General features: G+C 40.6%; 1 protein-coding gene across 1 annotated transcript in view; it reads right to left on the bottom strand.

The window, feature by feature from the left end:
* The window catches only part of LOC124622169 (nose resistant to fluoxetine protein 6-like), a 322977-nt gene that overhangs the window by 261603 nt on the left and 38264 nt on the right, over nucleotides 1-23110 (bottom strand). The window contains exon 2 of the mRNA XM_047147813.1: nucleotides 21187-21576. Within this exon, the coding sequence (XP_047003769.1) occupies nucleotides 21187-21421 (235 nt within the window). The 5' untranslated portion in view covers nucleotides 21422-21576. The remainder of the gene's footprint in view (nucleotides 1-21186; nucleotides 21577-23110) is intronic.

The following is a 23110-nucleotide window of genomic DNA, read 5'->3' as shown; positions in this document are numbered from 1 at the left end:
GGTGCAACCACAACGGAGGGGTATCTGTTGAGAGGCCAGACAAACGTGTGGTTCCTGAAGAGGGGCTGCAGCGTTTCCAGTAGTCCTGCGAACGGCTGAAAGCAAGGGGAAACTACAGTCGTAATTTTTCCCGAGGGCATGCAGCTTTACTGTATGGTTAAGTGATGTTGGCGTCCTCTTGGGTAAAATATTCCGGAGATAAAATAGTCCCCCATTCGGATCTCCGGGCGGGGACTACTCAGGAGGACGTCGTTATCAGGAGAAAGAAAACTGGTGTTCTACGGGTCGGAGCGTGGAATGTCATATCCCTTAATCGGGCAGGTAGGTTAGAAAATGTAAAAGGGGAAATGGATACGTTAAAGTTAGATATAGTGGGAATTAGTTCGGTGGCAGGAGGAACAAGACTTCTGGTCAGGTGAATACAAGGTTATAAATACAAAATCAAATAGGGGTAATGCAGGAGTAGGTTTAATAATGAATAAAAATAGGAATGCAGGTAAGCTACTACAAACAGCATAATGAACATATTATTGTGGCCAAGATAGATACGAAGCCCATGCCTACCACAGTAGTACAAGTTTATATGCCGACTAGCTCCGCAGATGACGAAGAGATTGAAGAAATGTATGAAGAGATAAAAGAAATTATTCAGATAATGAAGGGAGACGAAAATTTAATAGTCATGGGTGACTGGAATTTGATAGTAGGAAAAGGAAGAGAAGGAAACGTAGTAGGTGAATATGGAGTGGGGGTAAGGAGTCAAAGAGGAAGCCGCTTGGTAGAATTTTGCACAGAGCATAACTTAATCATAGCTAACACTTGGTTCAAGAATCATAAAGGAAGGTTGTATTCATGGAAGAATCCTGGAGATACTAGAAGGTATCGGATAGATTATATAATGGTAAAACAGAGATTTAGGAACCAGGTTTTAAATTGTAAGACATTTCCAGGGGCAGATGTGGACTCTGGCCACAACCTATTGGTTAAGAACAGTAGATTAAAACTGAAGGAACTGCAAAAAGGTGAGCATTTAAGGAGACGGGATCTGGATAAACTGACAGAAACAGAGGTTGCAGAGAGTTTCAGGGAGAGCATTAGGGTACTACTGACAAGAATGGGGGAAAGAAATACAGTAGAAGAAGAATGGGTAGCTCTGAGAGATGAAACAGTGAAGGCAGCAGAGGATCAAGTAGGTAAAAAGACGAGGGCTAATAGAAATCCTTGGGTAACAGAAGAGATACTGAATTTAATTGGTGAAAGGAGAAAATACAAAAATGCAGTAAATGAAACAGGCAAAAAGGAATATAAACGTCTCAAAAATGAGATCGACAGGAAGTGCAAAATGGCTAGACAGGGATGGCTAGAGGACAAATGTGATGGTGTAGAGGCATATATCACTATGTGTAAGATAGATACTGCCTACAGGAAAATTAAAGAGACCTTTGTAGAAAAGAGAACCACTTGCATTAATATCAAGAGCTCAGATGGAAACCCAGTTCTAAGCAAAGAGGGGAAAGCAGAAAGGTGGAAGGAGTATATAGAGGGTCTATACAAGGGGAGTGTTCTTGTGGATAATATTATGGAAATGGAAGCGGATGTAGATGAAGATGAAATGGGAGATACGATACTGCGTGAAGAGTTTGACAGAGCACAGAAAGGCCTAAGTCGAAACAAGGCCCTGGGAGTAGACAACATTCCATTAGAACTACTAACGGCGTTGAGAGAGTCAGCCCTGACAAAACTCTACCATCTGGTGAGCACGATGTATGAAACAGGTGAAATACCCTCAGACTTCAAGAAGAATATAATAGTTCGAATCCCAAAGAAAGCAGGTGTTGACAGATGTGAAAATTACCGAACTGTCAGTTTAATAAGCCACGGCTGCACGATACTAACATGAATTCTTTACAGACGAATGGAAAGACGTAGAGGCCGACCTCGGGGATGATCAGTTTGGATTGCGTAGAAATGTTGGAACACGTGAGGCAATACTGATCTACGACTTATCTTAGAAGATAGATTAAGGAATGGCAAACCTACGTTTCTAGCATTTGTAGACTTAGAGAAAGCTTTTGACAATGTTGACTGGAATACTCTCTTTCAAATTCTGAAGGTGACAGGGGTAAAATACAGGGAGAGAAATGCTATTTACAATTTGTACAGTAACCAGATGGCAGTTTTATAAATCGAGGGGCACGAAAGAGGAGCAGTGGTTGGGACGGGAGTGAGACAGGGTTGTAGCCTATCGGGATCACCAATTTAGTACTGGAGGCCAGAGCGGGGGGTAAAAATCGTAGAGGGAGACCAAGACATGAATACACTAAACAGATTCAGAAGGATGTAGGTTGCAGTGGGTATTGGGAGATGAAGAAGCTTGCACAGTGCAAAATAGCATGGAGAGCTGCATCAAACCAATCTCTGGACTGAAGACCACAACAACAACAACATTTTTAAAATTCAGTAGTTGCAACTTCCGTAGTTCCAATTCTACACCTACTGAATCCTCTATAACTGACGTTGAAATTGGGCAACTATCCCCCGCAACATCAACAGCAAACGAACTTTTCAGGAACAAATAGGAAGGTTTAGTGTTTTCAAATCACTAAATCTGCCATTTGTTTCTTCATCCATGTCAGACATCTTACATAAACAATCTTCCATTTCCACCCAACCTTCAAGAAGGATTTCAGTAATTTTCTTCAGACTTTGAAATGAGCGGATGTTTTAGTTCCAGAGTTCTTCTGGAACAGTGAAAATTTTTTACGCAAGCTATACACACTCTACACGAAATCGGAAATAAATTTCCCCCCCCCCCCCCCTTGCAGTTATAGGTTTAGCGCTTATAAATGCTCAACAAAATTTGTAATGAAAGCAATATCTAATAACCACTATGGTTCTACTGTGTGCTTTAACTGATGGCCTAATTTATTATTTGTGATAAAGGAAGTTTCAACAAAGTTTTTTTCTGAGATCAGACGTAAATATAGTTTAATCTCGTGTTTATATAGTAGTGTTACTGCGTTTCTAGCGTATGTATTGTTTTTTATTGTAATTTATACTTTTAGGAGGGATTGTTTGTCTATTAATTATATTGATTAGTAGTAGTTCATTGCTATTGTTTAGAGTGTGTTTATTTCTCGTTGAAATGTGTGTTATGTGTAACATTGATCTGAATGCTTCTGGCTTATAAAATGTATATAAATAAATAAATTATATGTAATACGTAAAGAAGATAATTAAAAGTTGCGGTCGGAAATATTTCTGTTGAGTTTTTATAATACGCTGCAATACTCGGTGTTTTAGGTTCAGATACTATTATTTATGGATCACATGATTGTGAGTACGAGGTTTATAAAGTTAAAGTGGTCTTGATAGCTAACGGAACTTCTAACCAGCGTCATTTTTTGGTTTAAATTCTGTGCCCGAATGCTCCTATTCTTGGACGTTAAATTTAAGGAACATTTCCTCTTACAATAAACACACTATAAAGGTAACTGGTATGCTGGTAATATTCCGAGTCTGTTGTTAAAGGGAGAGGTTCTATGTTTGAGCACAGGATGTGATTAGGTCTTCTGCATAATTATTTACTTGATCTAAGGCATTTATCGGACTGGACGATATATATCAGAATATATTCGAGCACTTAATGTAGTGCCAGTTCATCTGGAACTAACAGGGTACTAAGAAATGTTTTTTAAGAAAATAATAATCAGATCTGCTGGACGTATGTTTTCAGCAAATGGTTTAATGTAATTAAGTTAGCAAAAATAATTTTCTTATAACAGTCATACTACGAGAACAGTTTTTTTGGAAGAAACGGTTAAATAAACTACATGTTTAAGAGAAAGTACCACTGGTTAGAATAATCAGAACTATAGCCTCACTTCGGAAGCGACAACTTGTTTCAACGTTTTGATGGACCGATTGTTTATCAGATGATTTGCCACAGAATATTATGTTATCAGGAAGTGGTGCAAGCAGCTAAAACCTGACCTACGTGTAGTGCACATCCCACAAAAAATGAATGCTGAACGGGTCACGGGCAATATCTTGACCGTTTTATTTTTCTTGCGCGGATGAGAAATAGATGAATCGGCAACCAAGGTTGAGCAGGACGGCATCTAACCAGGTGACCTTCACTTTTTGTTTCTGAACACGCTACATGTCCTACTAAAACCGTTCTGAAGTCCGTATACGAGGTCGCTAGCACACTCTTGGGCGTTGGCGATCTCTTTGGAGACAACCGGTTCAAACACCAGTGGTGAATAGTTTCATTGCCAGTATTTGGTCGGCATGGGGAGAGAGTTGTTGTCAAATTATGCTTGCTGAACAGACTTGGTACCATCGTTTTAGGTTAGATTGTCAAGGAGTGATGGCATGTGGTATGGTTGATAGTGGTCAATCGGACGAAGAAATTAAGCTGTGCGGACACATGGTACTATTCGAGAGAAATAGGTGGTACATTCTCCTTTCTCTCTCATCGTCGTCAACGACATGAAAACAGCACTACACTACAGTACAGACGCGCTTATCATAGTCACCTAGACATGATAATTACAGTTAAAGACTCACCCAAGTGGCATCAAGTATAAAGTGTTTCACCAAGTGGCATGTCACACTATTGTGTAAAGCACAGCAGAACTTATGATTTGTTGACTGAAATTCGATAACAGAAACTCATTTTTAAGACGCCGCGTTTTGTAGTGACATTTGTTTTATTGACTTTTGATAACTCTTGAAATTTTGGTATTCTTTTATATGTTTCACTGAAATTTTATGCAAGGAAGACTAGATGTTAACGCCGTGTAGATGACGAGATTACAAGATCTGGCCTCCAAGCTCGGGTGAGACAGGGGAGGAACTCAGCCTTGATCTTTACAAAGAACCACCCCTCCCACCGTCCTCAGTCGTTGTAGGGAAGCCACTGAGAACCTAAATCCCGACAGCTAGTAGCGGTCTAAACCCGGATGTTCTCGAATGCCCTTCCAGCGCCTTAATTACTGCACAATCTCGCTCGGTCGATAGCTGAGTGGTCAGCGTGACAGACTGTCAATCCAAAGGGCCCGGGTTCGATTCCCGGCTGGGTCGGAGATTTTCTCCACTCGGGGACTTGATGTTGTGTTGTCCTAATCATCATCATTTCATCCCCATCGACGCGCAAGTCGCCGAAGTGGCGTCAAATCGAAAGACTTGCACCAGGCGAACGGTCTATCCGACGGGAGGCCCTCGTCACACGACATTCCATTTCATTTCATCTCGCCCGGTATGCAGTACTGCTCCTAATAAGTATCTCCAGGCTGCTGTTTCAAAGTGAGGTATACCAGCCGGCCGCGGTGGCCGTGCGGTTCTGGCGCGGCAGTCCGGAACCGCGGGACTGCTACGGTCGCAGGTTCGAATCCTGCCTCGGGCATGGGTGTGTGTGACGTCCTTAGGTTAGTTAGGTTTAAGTAGTTCTAAGTTCTAGGGGACTTATGACCTAAGATGTTGAGTCCCATAGTGCTCAGAGCCATTTTTGAGGTATACCAAAGATAAACAAAATACAAAATAGTATGTTTTATATACTATTCTTTTAGTAAGAATTTCATTCATAGATATCATTTCTCAAGTCAACACTCCTTTTTCTTAACAGATCCTCATCGTACAGGGATGAACGAGGTATCGATACAAAGGTTTTTTAACCAGATTATGACATACAATCGATTTTGCGTTAAAACTTATAGTTGGGAAAATTTTAACATAAAAGAGACTTTCAACTATCATAAGCAGAAGGGCATCATGTATGCCTAATTTATTAATCACGAAAAGAGACTGCCTTTTCATATTATCTTCTTTGCTTTAAAGTACTTATTAGCATTATACAGCATTGTCATAGATAGTAACTGTGACCACTGGTGTAGCCCATTATTTCTGCTCATCGTACAAGTTGACTTTTCTACACAAATGTACTTTCCCAAAAATGTCGCCTAGAATTGCGATTTCCCTATTGCTACTGTGACCTAACGTGTTTACTATAACTGAAAATGCTTGTCGAGTTTAAGTTATAGGTTACGCGGCTCTACTGACAGTCCCTATTCTCTGCCCGTCATATAAGCCGGAACAAACATTCCAAAGGCAAAACACGTTTTTGGACACATGGAAATGTGTGTATAGGGGTGTATCATAAATTCATGATTATTATTTCACGTCGTTCGATTCGTTTTGAAGGATGATTTCTCTTCATTCCCAAAACTACCCTTACCCCAGCGACTACACTTATTCCAAAAACTGTCATTATTTAAAACAAAAAAGGTGTGAAAGCTTCGCACGGGTCCCCTGGTTTTCTTTAAATTGTGTTAATAGTACTGAAGGTAGTATACGGCTCTTCAACTTAGCTACTTTCCAATATTAAATTGTCTCTGGTTTTGTTTCTGTTTATTTGTTAAAACCAATCTGTAGAATAAGGCATGCTTATTGTCCACTTTATCTTGAACGTAATTACAACAAACACTCATAAAACAATGAAACTGTAGAACAAGATTAAGAAACAAAGATCCGTGTGTTTTAGATTACAGTATGTAGTCCTTCACCGGGTAACTAACAAGCACACAGATTCAATGGATGTGCATTACAGCATACATTGCTTAACGATTATGCTTATTACGAATAAAAACACAGGTGTAATATTCTACAATACTTATCATTTATTTCGCAAAAGCTTTACTGGATGTAATTAGAAAGCTTCAAGACAGGAATTTTGAAAGATAAACAATATCTCTTTGACACATTTGCCCATTGGCAAAGACATCACTTCAGCTTTGGAAAAGAGTGGAGTATACAAAATCGCTTGTCATTGTGGCAAATTCTATAGGCCTATAGGTCAGACTGGCAGGGCAATACGCGTCGGCTTGAAGGAACACAATAGAAGTTGGGAACTTAGAAAAGGAGGCTCTTCTACTGCAAAACACCTGCTTAAAGAAGGCCATACGTATAAGGTGCAACATCACATCCAACCTTAACGAAGGAAGATGAACTACCTTGAAATAGAGGAAATTGATAAACATATCTCCAACTGCCCAAGCTTAGTACTGCATAATCTGACAGTTTCCTTACTCGCCACTTCTAACTGCTGATACTACTCATAATCCCATGCAGGTCATGTTGTATGTTACACCTCTTACTTACGTGTGCCATTTTTTCCTCTATTTCAATACTGCAATTTCTGTTGCTCGTTAAAAAATTTTAACTTTGTATAATCAGAGCTACTTCACTTACCTGCTTACTAACCAGTGTATCTTATCTGTTTGTAACCTAGGACCTCGATCACCATTATTTTGTTCAGCCATTCCCTTGGAACATGTGACCAAAGTTATTGTTTATTTTATCCTAAGAAATGTTATCTTAGTGAAATAATCTTACATCGCATTTTCACTGGAATAATTCCTCTCGTTTTATTCCTAAATCTAATATTAACAGTTTCATCGCTGGGAACGGAGATACTCGGTAGCTGCACTAGTTTAAAATCTTCGATCCTACAAAAATTATACTACATCACACATTTTTCTTTGTACCTGATGATGGCGTAACAGCCGAAAACCGCCTCGTGTAATCCATACTAGCAACATAAATGCGAAATTAATCCTGCCTATTACACTTTCACGACCAAACTGCTGAACCGATTTTGACAAAATTTGGTATGAAAATAGCCTGAACACCGAGGAAGAGCATAGGGTACTTTAGAAAGTGTGTAGTATAACATTCGTACTGATTGAAGTCTATAGTGCGAATTATGGAGCAATAATTACTGTTTGAGAAAGCTATTTATTCTTTGACTTCTGAAGTTTATCATATTTGTGGAAATGATTTTATTGTCTGACCTATTCAGCAAAACACGTTTCATCATAACGAATACAATGCTTATACAATCCTTTACGTGTTTAATCCATACTTCCGTACTAACATCAGTCACAAGCCCGTCACATTTTAGACGCTGAACGTCATGTGTGCCTTAGAACTTCTTTGTTGCATCTTAAATTGCGTTGACAGCTCTGGTCAAGCGGTTAGCGTTACAGACTCTCGAACATTGGTTCCCGTCTTCAATTTTCACTTGGGTGTTTTTTTTCTGCTCGTGTCTTGATGTATGGGTTGTTTCCATCATTATTTTATCATCATAGATGTGTAAGTCACCGGAGTGGAATCCCGAACATCAAAATCGGGGTTTCCTGGCCATAAAAGCCAAACGCACATTTGTATCATTTTTCTGGTACGAGAGCGCAGCCATGGGTAGCAGCTGTAAAATAATGCTTATACAATCCTCAACGTGCTTAATGCATGCCAATATAATTTTCAATACTAATATTATAAATGCGGAAGTAACTCTGTCTGTTACATTTTCACGACTAAACTGCTGAACTGACGTCTATGAAATTTGGCAGACATAGCTTGAACCCTGACAGAGAAGCCACAGGTTACTTTACGAAGTGTATAATACAAGACAGTTATTGGTTTGAAGAATGTTACGCAAATTAAGGAAAAATATTTATTCTATTAAGTGTTATTTACTCTTTCACTTTTTAACTTTATCATATTTATAAAAATGCTTTTAATTGTCGACTTATTCTACGTAATATGATTTAATGTAATTAATACAATGCTTATTCAGCTTTCAAAGTGTTTAATCCATAATTCCGACTAATACCAGTATTATCAATTACCTTTTTAGGACTTTGCCGCTGAACCGATTCTGATGGTATTTGGTATGGACTCAGCTTGAAGCCTGAGGGAGACGATAGGATACTTTAGGAAATTGTATCTTTTTGAGTATTACTAACATTTGTAAATATGGTGTAAGTGAGTGGCATGCAGACGGCGCTAGCGTGATGGTCGGTGACTCTTACTGTCTATAGGTTACTGTCCAACGTTACTGTGCTCGTGGTTTTTGGTATTGAGCTCCTACACCACCTGACATTGCTCGAGAGTTTTAGTGGAGATACAACAATAAAATGGGACTGTAAGCCTGAGAACCATATTTAAAACAGTTTCTACAGGGTGTTTCAAAATTACCGGTATATTTGAAACGGCAATAAAAACTAAACGAGCAGCGATAGAAATACACCGTTTGTTGCAATATCCTTGGGACAACAGTACATTTTCAGGCGGACAAACTTTCGAAATTACAGTAGTTACAATTTTCAACAACAGATGGCGCTGCAAGTGATGTGAAAGATATAATAGACAACGCAGTCTGTGGGTGCGCCATTCTGTACGTCGTCTGTCTGCTGTAAGCGTGTGCTGTTCACAACGTGCAAGTGTGCTGTGGACAACATGGTTTATTCCTTAGAACAGAGGATTTTTCTGGTGTTGGAATTCCACCGCCTAGAACACAGCGTTGTTGCAACAAGACGAAGTTTTCAACGGAGGTTTAATGTAACCAAAGGACCGAAAAGCGATACAATAAAGGATCTGTTTGAAAAATTTCAACGGACTGCGAACGTGACGGATGAACGTGCTGGAAAGGTAGGGCGACCCCGTACGGCAACCACAGAGGGCAACGTGCAGCTAGTGCAGCAGGTGATCCAACAGCGGCCTCGGGTTTCCGTTCGCCGCGTTGCAGCTGCGGTCCAAATGACGCCAACGTCCACATATCGTCTCATGCGCCAGAGTTTACACCTCTATCCATACAAAATTCAAACGCGGCAACCCCTCAGCGCCGCTACCATTGCTGCACGAGAGACATTCGCTAACGATATAGTGCACAGGATTGATGACGGCGATATGCATGTGGGCAGCATTTGGTTTACTGACGAAGCTTATTTTTACCTGGACGGCTTCGTCAATAAACAGAACTGGCGCATATGGGGAACTGAAAAGCCCCATGTTGCAGTCCCATCGTCCCTGCATCCTCAAAAAGTACTGGTCTGGGCCGCCATTTCTTCCAAAGGAATCATTGGCCCATTTTTCAGATCCGAAACGATTACTGCATCACGCTATCTGGACATTCTTCGTGAATTTGTGGCGGTACAAACTGCCTTAGACGACACTGCGAACACCTCGTGGTTTATGCAAGATGGTGCCCGGCCACATCGCACGGCCGACGTCTTTAATTTCCTGAATGAATATTTCGATGATCGTGTGATTGCTTTGGGTTATCCGAAACATACAGGAGGCGGCGTGGATTGGCCTCCCTATTCGCCAGACATGAACCCCTGTGACTTCTTTCTGTGGGGACACTTGAAAGCCCACGTGTACCGCCAGAATCCAGAAACAATTGAACAGCTGAAGCAGTACATCTCATCTGCATGTGAAGCCATTCCGCCAGACACGTTGTCAAAGGTTTCGGGTAATTTCATTCAGAGACTACGCCATATTATTGCTACGCATGGTGGATATGTGGAAAATATCGTACTATAGAGTTTCCCAGCGCCATCTGTTGTTGTAAATTGTAACTACTGTAATTTCGAAAGTTTGTCTGCCTGAAAATGTACTGTTGACCCAAGCATATTGCAACAAACGGTGTATTTCTATCGCTGCTCGTTTAGTTTTTATTGCCGTTTCAAATATACCGGTCATTTTTGAAACACCCTGTGTAAGTCGTGCACACGTAAGTCTAACCAAGCGCATAGTTCTAAGAGAGCACAATTTGCGAAAATTACTCGAATCCAACAAACCTCGGGGCAATCTCATGTTCGCCGGAGCTTGGATGCAGAATGTCAGATGACCTTAAGAGCTTCTGAGAGAGTAGAACAGTCACAAGCCCGTCGCATTTTAGACGCTGGGCGTCTTCCAAGATGCTTGAAGACTCGCAACGACGGCACTGATTTAAAGAATATAGAACAAACCGAGAGTCGTACTTTCACGTGTGGAAGGGTTGGTTAGTTCATTTGGGGGGGGGGGGGAATAAACAACGAGATCATTGGTCCCATGGGATTAAGGGAGGATAGGGAAGGAAGTCGGCCGTGCCCTGTCAAAGGAAGCATTCCGGCATTTGTCTGAAGTAATTTAGGGAAATCACGGAAAATCTAAATCAGGAGGCTGGACGCGGGTTTGAACCGTTGTCCTCCCGAATGCGAGTCCTGTGTGCTAACGACTGCACCACCTCGCTCGGTACATGTGGAACGTGGGAGGCTTTTGGTGAGGCTGCATTTGATTATGATCTATTAACTATGTTAGTCATAAATTAGTCACCATAAGGGGGTGGATCATAAATGTCGGCATCATAATGCATTAAAATGGAAGGGAGAAACGGTTGGTATGTGTTGCTTTGGTGACAAAACCTTACATCCACTACTAGGTAATCGAGGGAAACCCCTAAAAACTCTACTTCTTCACGAATGTAATGAATCGAGGCATTTTTAAATATAATTAGAAAATGTTTTCGGATTCGACATACAGCAAAATAATAGAAACACCTACATTATGTACCTATATAGTGGCACTGCATACATTTTTTACACATACGTCTCTACACCACTGTATAAACAGAAATGTTGTAAAAGTACTAGCTTTCTTATACACCATCACTCGTCACAGCAAAACTACTGGTATGCGAGCGAAGCAGTGAGGTAACAGCTAGTAAATGATAAATACTGTAGAATATTACATCAGTGTCTCGCATGTTTTCATGCATCATGTACAAAATATTGTACCAAGAACTGAGGGAACAATCAGTGAGATTCGGCTATGTTTGGATTGCGGTGTCTCAGGCGGAGCATGAGGATGTTTAGAATTTCAAGTCGCGGTGTTGTCGAGGTGAAGCACGAACTCATTTGATAGGTTTAAGTGTATTGATGATCGTTTTGCTCGAGGAGTCGTCCCAGCATTCGCTTATGGTGATAATGAAAAATAATCGAGTTTGACGGATCATGTTTTTAAACTTGGTTCTTCCAAACGACATTTCGGTATCTTAACCACGGCAGATGACCTGTAGACATATAGGACGAACCTAACTCCACCGACAAGATTTTGGAGATTCATCAGGGGTACTTTCCGAGTATTTTACTGTAAGGGACCCATGGTCCCCACTCTTAGAGAGGTTATAGTGTAATAATGTAATTATGTATATTTGTTACCACAATTATCTTTACTTCTGTAAAATACCTTCACAACAATGAAACTGGTTGTAATATGAATTCAGCAAAACTTCAGAAAACACCGAGCAATGCAACAACCCTCAGAAGAAACAAATCCGATACAGAACGAAACACTACTATACGCAAGGGAAGAAGAGTGGTCATTGCTGTTGACAGCAAGAAGAATCTTTCATGAAGTTCCAACATTCCGATGGAGAATAGGACCAGAAACTTGGTTCATTAAATCTTTATTTTCCTTCATTATCCATCGCAGTTGTAACAATAGTCATTTCTTTGTGGTGACTAGTTCTGGATCATCATGTCCATTTTCAAACCATGGCCTTAGATGTAAGTGGAGTCAAGGAGCTCCCTCCGGTGTACGTGTCAATAATCAGATATTCATTATTCCTCACCAGTAATCATTACCTAGATATAAAATGATAACTTCGTACAAGCATACAATGTGATTTCTTGCGTTGCTGCGTTCGATTAAAAAGAAATCACATTGTATGCTCATACGAAGTTTATCATTTTGTATCTGTGTAATGACTGCTGGTGAGGGGAAATGAATGTTCGTTTACTCACATGTGCATTGGTGGGAACTGTATGATTACACTTACACATGAGACCGTGATTTGAAAATGGACGTGATGGTCCGAAACTAGTCACCGCAATGAAATGACTATAATCACAATTGTGACGGAATTGAAGGAAAATAAAGGCATTATCTTGTTTGTAGCCAAACAAGACACATAGTGCATGTCGAGATTTGCGCTTCTGTGCAGATGTTTTCAGTGCAATATAGATACAAACAAAGCCGGCGGGGGGGGGGGGGTTAGGTGGGTGTGGGGGGGAGGCGCTAAATGGAAACGAAATGCTGTTACCCTGTAGCGAGCCACGGGAAACAAAGGATTCCTTAAATGAAAATACTTAGAAAATACCCTGAACAACCCCGGAAATTTTGTTTGCGATTTCCGTAAAGAAGCAGCGTATCTAATTTCACTTGGTTTGTGCAAGATGTGGTGTGACCGCCAGACACCACACTTGCTAGGTGGTAGCTTAAATCGGCCGCGGTCCATTTAGTACATGTCGGACCCGCGTGTCGCCACTGTGTGATCGCAGACCGAGCGCCACCACAAGGCAGGTCTCGAGATACGGAATAGCAGTCGCCCCAGTTGTACGACGACTTTGCTAGCGACTACACGGACGAAGCCTTTCTCTCATTTGCCGAGAGACCGTTAGAATAGCCTTCAGCAAAGTCCATGGCTACGACCTAGCAAGGCGCCATTAGCCTTACATAGTTTGATAGTTATCGTATGAAATGTCTCATCAAGAATGCTGTATTCACAACAAGGATAAATAAAAGATAAGTATTCGAGGACCTGCATACTTTTCTTATTAGAATTCACTACTTATCCTGTTCCAGAATTCACGCCCGTCTGCGTTAGATAGCGTGCATTTCGGCCTGCTCTATCTACAAGGTGTTGGCACATTTACCAACACATCACAAGACATTTACTTTTTCAAAATAACCAGATCTCATCACACTTGAACCACCTAGAATGAAGACTACATATCCTCATTTTTTACTGGTATTCCGGTGATGCAACACACTGTTTAGTCCTTATCCGACATGACGTATTTCCTTATTTGGGTATGAAATCACCAACTTCCGCGTAAGGCAGCAAACGATTTTCCTCCATGATGCATGTTTCCATCTGCAAATACAATGTTTTCCGTTGCAGTCTTTGTCTAGGTTAATATTATGCATAGTTTGATAATACCTTCATGGAAAGTATTCCGAACAGGCGGTCTTCAACAGTAAGTCACACAAGTGCTTTAAGCTGACAATGAGCTCATTCTTAACACTGCTGCAAGCAGCTAAAATATGAGTAACAAGAATCCACTTGTTATAAAAGCTTTACCGAAGCATTTCAGTCATGGCCCAGAATATCATATAATTTCTCAAAGGTTTTTTCGTCGCTGTGCCATATCTCCCCTACTATTTAATAATAAATTACTGAGACGTCAATTTTCAAGATTTCGTTCACCGCTAATGACGAAAAATACACAAATCGTTTAAAGTTATTGTTTTCGTTAAAAAGCTTTATTTTGAGGACTTTTTATAATAAGAATGTAAAAGGTGCCATCTACTGACAATCTGTTTAACTAACAGGCACCACAGCTGTAGCAGTTGTTTTGATTCTTTGCACAAGCGTCGTCTATTATACGATTTTGCTGATACCAGTCGACGCGAAGAATTTTGTAGACGCCGTTTATTAAAAATCTAAATTTAATATTGTGCACAACAGCGGGCGGAGTTGTTTACTTTCTTTAAGTAAGCATTGTATTCTGGGCGAATAAACTGAATTATATCAACGTTCATCATCAGAGATAAGTACCGTTTATAACTTGATTTATTTCACTTTTAATTCGTCATTACTTCACAGCATCTGCAACGTTATGTTACACTTCTTCTATTCTCCTAATCTCAATACCTATAATCTGCATTACCAACAAAGGTAAAACAAACATTTATTGCCGGGAATATTGATATTTCGTAACAAATGAATAATTACAATAAGTTAAAAACTTTCAAATAGCTGGTAACTTTTTTCTTATATATTTCAGTTTTCCACGACGCCCTTGAATTATTAGTTAAACTGGGTAACGGTGAATCAGAAAATCAAACAGATTGCTTCAGTGAAGCCATCAAAACATTGTTATTGCAATTACGGGTATTTTATTACCACCATATTCTGTGACATACAAGCCAATGAATAAATTGTTTCGCAATTCTATTCAACGTCGATCCTATATCGAAAAATTGATGACTGTACAACAATTAATGAATATGTCGTATCTAGTTTGTTAGCTACAGAGGCAAAGGCTTACCTCAGTTCTGATTTTGTCCAACTTGAAGAGATAAGCAATGTTCGATTGTACCCCGTAGAATTCTTGCACCCTTTAAATCCGTGTGGTTTACAACCTTATCAATTGCATTTAAAGAAAAATGGTTTTATTATGTTCATTAGAAATCTTAAAGCTAATCGGGAATTAATTAATGGTGCAAGATTATGGTAACTCGCTCAGGCGAGTACATCACCACAGTTAAATTCAGTTATTTCGATACAGCTGTGCCTCAAACCCCGGGTTAATGTCACGCCTTCTGATCCAACCATAACTTTCCAAATAAGAAAACAAATCCAAATAAAAGTAGTCATCGGTGTGACAATAAAGTACAAGGTCAGACGCTGTAAAAGGCAGGATTGCATTTACGAGAACCTATTTCTTCGCACGGACAGTTATACGTGCCTTTTTCACGAGTTCGAACGTTTGCGGTAAAGACACATACAACCAAAAAAGTAAACCATGATCACACTCTACCTGCTAACACTTATTTCAAAGAAGTTTTGCAAAATAAAGAATTTAAAAAAAAGATTAATCTGACAGATAATATCTGCATTTTATATGTTTCACAGTTAACCATACTGTTTATAATGATATCGACTTTTTACGATAAGACTAATATTTAGTACGTGCTATTCAAAATGTAATTCCTTTTACTAATAAAAACTTTCATTTACTTATTTCTCCATTACTATATTAGCTAACGAATTATTTGTACGGGTCAAAAAGACGGAAAGAACTTTATAACAAGTATGGCACCTAGTGGTAACCCTATAACTCTCTTAACATGTTATTGGAGATAAAAGTTTTCCGCGATGTCAAACTCGTACAAAACATTGTTGGGTAAAACCACGGGCTTTCGATGAAATCCTCTATTGTCTTTGTCTAGAACAATGACTGTCGTGGCTGCCTTCCGGTTCTCCGGCGTACGTCATCATTACGTCATAGTGCCAAAGATTCTGCCCACATCTGCACTGGTGGTGCCAGTGCTCTCATAGGAACATAAACAGTTCAATACATTACTCCGTGTCTACTCAGCGTCGATAGCTCGCTCCTACGAAATACTTTAAGATTATATCCGGTGCCAGTTTCGAAGTTGCTCTCACACATTCTGATCCCTACTGCTTCTTTAATAACATTATCCTAGTACGTAGAAGCGTGGGATACTGAAAATCAAGAACTTGAGAAATCAGCAGTTACTGAATAGTGACACAAGTAAAGACACTATAATATCTGATGAGACTAAAAATTTGTCACAAATTAATTTTAATTTCAAGTCTTTTTTTTCGCGATTTCCATATCTTTGTCTGACGACCGACTTAGATTTCGATACGCGCGCGCTTCGTTCAGACATCGCTGTAGTCATTTTCGTTGTATTCGCTGACTATTAGAAGTTATAAATGACAGAACGACCATTTTACAAACCCCACTTCTGCGATAGACCACTTCTGCGATGGAGCTTGGATTGGCTTCACTTCAGTTTTCGTGCTTATTGAGTCGATTAATTAGAATAAATCTTGGGAATTATTTCATGGTCGAGATTATGTGGGATGCTTTCTAAGGTAACGTAACTGTGTAATGAATAAAAGAATTGACAGTGTGAAATTATTTATAACTGTGCATTATTTACGGATCCTTATCACTGAAGTACTTCAGATATACTAATAATTATCTAACCGTGATTAATTCAAAATATAAGTCGAAATTTTGTGATCTCTGGACAGCTAGAATTTCAAGATCGGTACTCGGAATAGTTTCTGTTTCGCTCAGATAGAGCGTCTGCCATGTAAGCAGGGCACACATTTTCATCTGTCCCCGTTGACGTATGTCAACGCCTGTAAGCAGCTAAGGGTGTTCATTTCATTGTAATTTCATCCTAACGAGTTGCTTGGTCACCGATGGAATCTGTTCTTTCGGGCATGTCCGAAAGAACAGATACCGTGTTAGTAAATATATAGTTAAGGCTCACCGGCCACTTGACCATCTTCTTCTTCTGTGCGAATGCACAAACAGTGCCCGAACTCTTACGGGAATCGGCAACGCGCCGCGAGTAATGAGTATAATGGGCGGGGACACTACGAATGTAGTACGGGACAATACGTTGAGAATGTGGGTTTCGCGGGAGGCGTGCCAGAGAGAAATCCCTGCAGTCGCGCTATCCTCTGTGTCCTCGGTGGCTCAGATGGATAGAACGTCTGCCACGTAAGCAGGAGATCCCGGGTTCGAGTCCCGGTCGGGTCACATATTTTCATCTGTCCCCGTTGACGTATGTCAACGCCTGTAAGCAGCTAAGGGTGTTCATTTCATTGTAATCAAGATTATAAAGTCTGCAATAATTAGAAAGTTTATTCAATGCCGCGAGAGTGTCGTACTGAATACTATAATCCGTTCATCATAAGAATAAACCTGATGTAAACATTGCACTATGTGTTCTTCCGCTTTTGCTTGAACCTCATTGGATTCCCGTTTCACGCGGGACTGCAGCCAAGATGTCTTGAGTACTGTCAAGTACGATAATAAGAGTACGTTTTGTGCTGCGCGTTACGCGCACATCGACTTAGCGATAATACGGGACAACAGCTTTACCAGCGCATTTAACTTAGACAGCACTGGCCGGTCACCTGGTACAGCTAGCCTGCAGTGACGCGACCAGCTGCAGTTCATACGAAATAAGAGACGAGCAGGGCAGCAATGCAGCTTTGTATGTCATGTAATTTTTAAGCAGAGTGAAATAATACACTGAAAATCTCCCACAACACACTCCTTGGACGACTAGACGAAAACCGCAGCACGTTATCGTTTTTAACTAACGTACTATTGTAATTGAAAACAAGAATGACGAAAATTCTTAACTTAACCAGAGGGTAATATTTCGGCATAAACCGTGTGTAACGTAAGAGAACATTGAAGGATTTCACAGTATAGTTAAATATTGAAGCAACTGAAGGTATTACTTACAGTCAGTTGTCTGGTAATCTCTTAGCTCCTTCCTTATCCGAATCCGAGAAATACATTTGAGTTCACCTGCTACGTTGATAAAGAACCTATCAACAGAATCCACGAAGCCAACCAGACGTAGTATTTTCTCTTCTTTTATGACAAGCCGTTCTATATCACGCCAGCGTTCGGCAATGACGTGTGAAAAAACTGCGTGTCTTAGTGCCAGTACGTCTGAGAGCTTATCAGTCTTGTTACTTCTCGGGCCAAATCCCGCCGCTTGGCTCCAGATCAGTTCTGTTGAGTTCATATTATGATGGTGCAGTCATTTTTGTCTTAAAAATTAAAATTGTTATGTTTTCTTAATTTAAACAACTTTTATGAACAGTCTTTCGTAAAACATCGATAATTAATAATTTGCATTTGCAATGGAAACAAGAATTTCGCGTCCAGTATGTAATTAGAAACCATAATACGTGCATTATTCACAAAAATGATTATGAGTTTTATTATAATGAGATGTAGGTATTTCAAATTGAACGAGGAAAAAAAAAAGCATACTGTGAAGATTTGAACCAACGCTGTAATAACAACAATTCGTTCATATTCTATTATGCTACCGACTGCATTACAAATCTGTTGTGAGATTAAGAATGAACAGCAGTATATACAACGGTAGGAAGTCTTCAGAGCCGATTATCTCCGGAAAATTACGAAAAACATTAAGAACAGCCTTTTTCTCTGCACTTTTTAACCGTGTTCCACTCGTGTATTTCACTGCGGAACAGAAAGCAGCCTCAGCCATTTTTATACTGCGCATTAACAGCGCGACAGAGCACAACGCTGCAGAGGCCTTGACTGTACGTGGTTTTTGAACTAAAAACTACGTAGCTAAAGCGTGATTAAGAAAAACATTGATGGCTGTTAATACAGTTGAATACCTTAAAGTTTCATTTAACGTAACTCAGTATTAAGATATCTAATACAAAAGTAAGGCCTACTTCCAAGAGCGTAACAATACCAGTGTACGTGTGCTACGGCTTCTGACCAATCATCACGTTTGTGTTTCTTTACATCAGGTTTATTCTTATGATAAACGGATTATAGGACCAGAACTCGGTATCAATTACCGCTACTCCCGTAGTAGTCGTTATTCTATAAGTGTCTAACAAGCGTTATTATACAATACTTTTATATACTGGGATTCTGGTATTAAATAAGCAGTTGGAATGAGAATGTAGGAGAGCAACTTCAACTGGGCAACAAGTGTAATCTTTAGTAGAGTTTGGAAACGAGCTCTCGGCACTGAGAAGACAGAGAAATGCACTGAATCCTTTATGTTACTACGAGAGCGCTAGCACCACCAGTGTAGATGTGAACATTTTCGCTGGTAAAATAACGTGTGATAAGGGTGTAGTGATATGGGTTATAAATGATTACCGCAACAGCGTACACGACAGTCAGTTGTTCCCGGATGGGGGATTTCGTCGAAATATCGGGATTCTACACGTATCTGATGCGAAAAATAAAACGAAAATGTTAGTAGAGTGCACCATGTGACACAGGACTTAATAGTAACTTTATTTTGAGGTGGCGATTATTTACCACTTATAAAAATTGTTGAAAAATCATGGTTGCACACGGTTGTACTAGTCAGTTTGTTACATTACCAGTTTCAATCATAAACAGACCACATTCAGGTGCTGTGTGACATTATAATCAGATGTTACAAGCCAACATCTCCATTTAACTGTAAATCAGGATCACAAACAACGCACAGCGAATCTGTGGCGAAGCACATGGTAACAACTTAGCATCAAATTTGAAAACTGTCGTGATTATCGCCTTGGGCTGCTGATAAAATCTTTATTTTTTATCCCGTTGACTGATCATCATTACTCACCAACATCACTTAATGCATATTAGGCGAATATAAAATCATTGACGTCAGATACTAAAACTATGAACGTCTCACTGTAGTCACATCGTAATGTAAAAACATTGATATATATAAATTCTGCTAGAAAATGCCCTCTTTAGGGTTACATCAGCAATCGGCATTAAAGCTGTGAGCGGATGAATACTGTGATTGTTGAACATTGTACCTCAAGAGAACAGCTTGTTACGTAGTGTCTCAAGTGATACTTTCACAATCAATGACAGTTGGCAAAGAAATGTGTCAATACTAAGTAAATCTATTATACATTTATGTAATAAAGCGAACTAATAATTCATGAGTTATATTTTGATGGGCCTTCTCCCAGAGCAATCAAAGAAACCACAGTTATGGCCAGATTGGCCAGACGAAATTAGTTCCCTCTGGTCGCAACACGTACCACCAGTTTGTATATTGACGTTGTAACTTATATTGTGATACGACAACAGTGACAAGTTCACACTTTTTGTTATCTGACGTCACTGATTTTATATTCGCTTAATACGATGCTGTAAATGATTTTAAGAACCCGATGATAGTCAGTGGACTGACGCTGGTTGTTTAAATAAGGATTTAGCCGGCCGGAGCGGCCGAGCGGTTCTAGGCGCTACAGTTTGGAGCCGCGCGACCGCTACGGTCGCAGGTTCGAATCCTGCCTCGGGCATGGATGTGTGTGATGTCCTTAAGGTAGTTAGGTTTAAGTAGTTCTAAGTTCTAGGGGGCTGATGACCTCAGAAATTAAGTCCCATAGTGCTCAGATCTATTTGAATCATTTTTTTAAATAAGGATTTCATCAGCAGCTCAAATCGATAATCATGACAAGCTTGGGGCAACACCTTCTGAAAATATCACTTAGTATCAACTTTGTTTCTGATGAATTCTTCCCGGGTTATCAGCCGAGCGGTGGCGTCGTCTTGCCGCAATGTTTCAATGAGTTTCGTACCCATCATCTTCTGCGAGAAGAATTCATCAGTGGAATACGCCGAGAAAGACTGAAATCGCTTATAACTTTGTTTCTGATATTCTGATAATGGGCTATGCTCGAAACGCGCCAATAAAGCTTTTATAACAACTGGATCGTTGTTATTTTAGCGAACTGAAGCAATGTTAAGAGGTTCTCAGTGGACCGTATAAGAGTCACAGGTTTTTGTGCCGCAAGTTAAACTAAAACACGGGTATTTAATAAGGCGAAACGATGTGTGGGAGGTTGTGCGCGACCTTGTGACTGACGCTAGCAAATGCGCAACGGCTGAGCCGCCAATTTTGTATCTACGCCTGCATTAATTTACAATGTCCTACATTTAGAGCTGGCTGCCGTTTGGTAATGCAGAGGGCCGCAGTGCGCCCGCCGGCACAAACCTTCGCCATCGTGGTCGTCCTGCGTCGCGAAGAGAGCTCGTGAGCCGACGGCGTCCCAGCGCGGCGCTGTCGGCTCGGCCGCTTGCCCGCTGCCCTTGCTGAGGTTCCTGCGCACCGCACGTTCGAGGCCCAGCGCAGTCGGCGCTGCTGCATCGTCGCAGTCCGTCGTCCTCGCTGCGTTTACCAACAGCAGCAGCAGCAGCACGCATGCCGAGGCGGACCACCTCCGCTTCATGGCGACCGAAGACTGGTCTGCTGGCTTGCTGGCGCGAGCCGCCGCGGACAGCCTGGATAGGGGCGGCCGCAACCTTGTCTGACGCACCGTCGCAACCTGTTGGCCGCCGTAGGCGCCGCTTACGTGTTTCTCGACCCGGGGAGCGGGGTATCAGCCTGTAAAAGCAGACAACACTGTCACGTGACACGTCTCTTGCGCCACGACGCGCATCTGGAACGATTACTGTCGAGGGTAAAGCATGTTTCGCTACTCGGCTTCATTCCTGCTGCTGGTTCTCAAAACAAACATGGGCTACGCTGTTTCACGTAGGATAGAGGAATCACTGAAAAACTAGCAACCAGATAGATTTTTATATAAGTCTACACGCACTTATTGTCGCTGTGTGTTCCTCTTGAATAGGATCCGGTCAGTGCAACTTCTTTCACCACGTATTGTAGAATATGATACAATGTTTTATTTACAAAACAATCCAACAGTATACAAATTGTAATTTATGTTGACCGTTATTTTGGCAATATAACTAAAATAGTCTTACATACGTGATTATAGTTCTTTACAGACTATTGGAAAATCTGGTAGAAGCCGACCTCGGTGAGGATTAGTTTGGATTCCGTAGACATGTAGGAACACTTGAGACAATACTGACCCTACGACTTATCTTACAGAACAGATTAAGGAAAGGCAAACCTACGTTTCTAGCATTTGTTGACATAGAGAAAGCTTTTGACAATGTTGACTGGAATACTCTCTTTCAAATTGTGACGGTGGCAGGGGCAAAATACAGAGAGCGGAGGCTATTTACAATTTGTACAGAAACCAGATGGCAGTTATAAGAGTCGAGGGACATGAAAGGGAAGCAGTGGTTGGGAAGGGAGTGAGACAGGGTTGTAGCCTCTCCCCGATGTTATTCAGTCTGTATATTGAGCAAGCAGTAAAGGAAACAAAAGAAAAATATGGAGTAGGAATTAAAATCCATCGGGAAGAAATAAAAACTTTGAGGTTTGCCGATAACATTGTAATTCTGTCAGAGACAGAAAAGGATTTGGAAGAGCAGTTGAATGGAATGGACAGTTTCTTGAAAGGAGGATATAAGATGAACATCAACAAAAGCAAAACGAGGATAATGGAAGTCGAGTTAACTCGGGTGATGCTGAGGGAATTAGATTAGCGAATGAGACACTTAAAGTAGTAAAGGAGTTTTGCTATTTGGGGAGAAAAATAACTGATGATGGTCCAAGTAGAGAGGAAATAAAATGTAGACTGGCAATGGCAAGTAAAGCGTTTCTGAAGAAGAGAAATTTGTTAACATCGCGTATAGATCTGAGTGCCAGGAAGTCGTTTCTGAAAGTATTTGTATGAAGTGTAGCCATGTATGGAAGTGAAACATGGACGATAAATAGTTCGGACAAGGAGGGAATATAAGCTTTCGAAATGTGGTGCTACAGAAGAATGCTGAAGATTAGATGGGTAGATCACATAACTAATGATGAAGTATTGAATAGAATTGGGGAGAAGAGGAGTTTGTGGCACAACTTGACTAGAAGAAGGTATTGGTTGGTAGGACATGTCCTGAGGCATCAAGGGATCACCAATTTTGTATTGGAGGGCAGCGTGGAAAATGAAAATCGTAGAGGGAGACCAAGAGATGAATACACCAAGCAGATTAAGAAGGATGTAGGCTGCAGTACG

The sequence above is a fragment of the Schistocerca americana genome, chromosome 7, assembly GCF_021461395.2.
Source record: "Schistocerca americana isolate TAMUIC-IGC-003095 chromosome 7, iqSchAmer2.1, whole genome shotgun sequence".
NCBI lineage: Eukaryota > Metazoa > Arthropoda > Insecta > Orthoptera > Acrididae > Schistocerca > Schistocerca americana.
The sequence above is the reverse complement of the archived record's forward strand: the minus strand, read 5'-3'. Positions and strand labels throughout refer to the sequence as shown.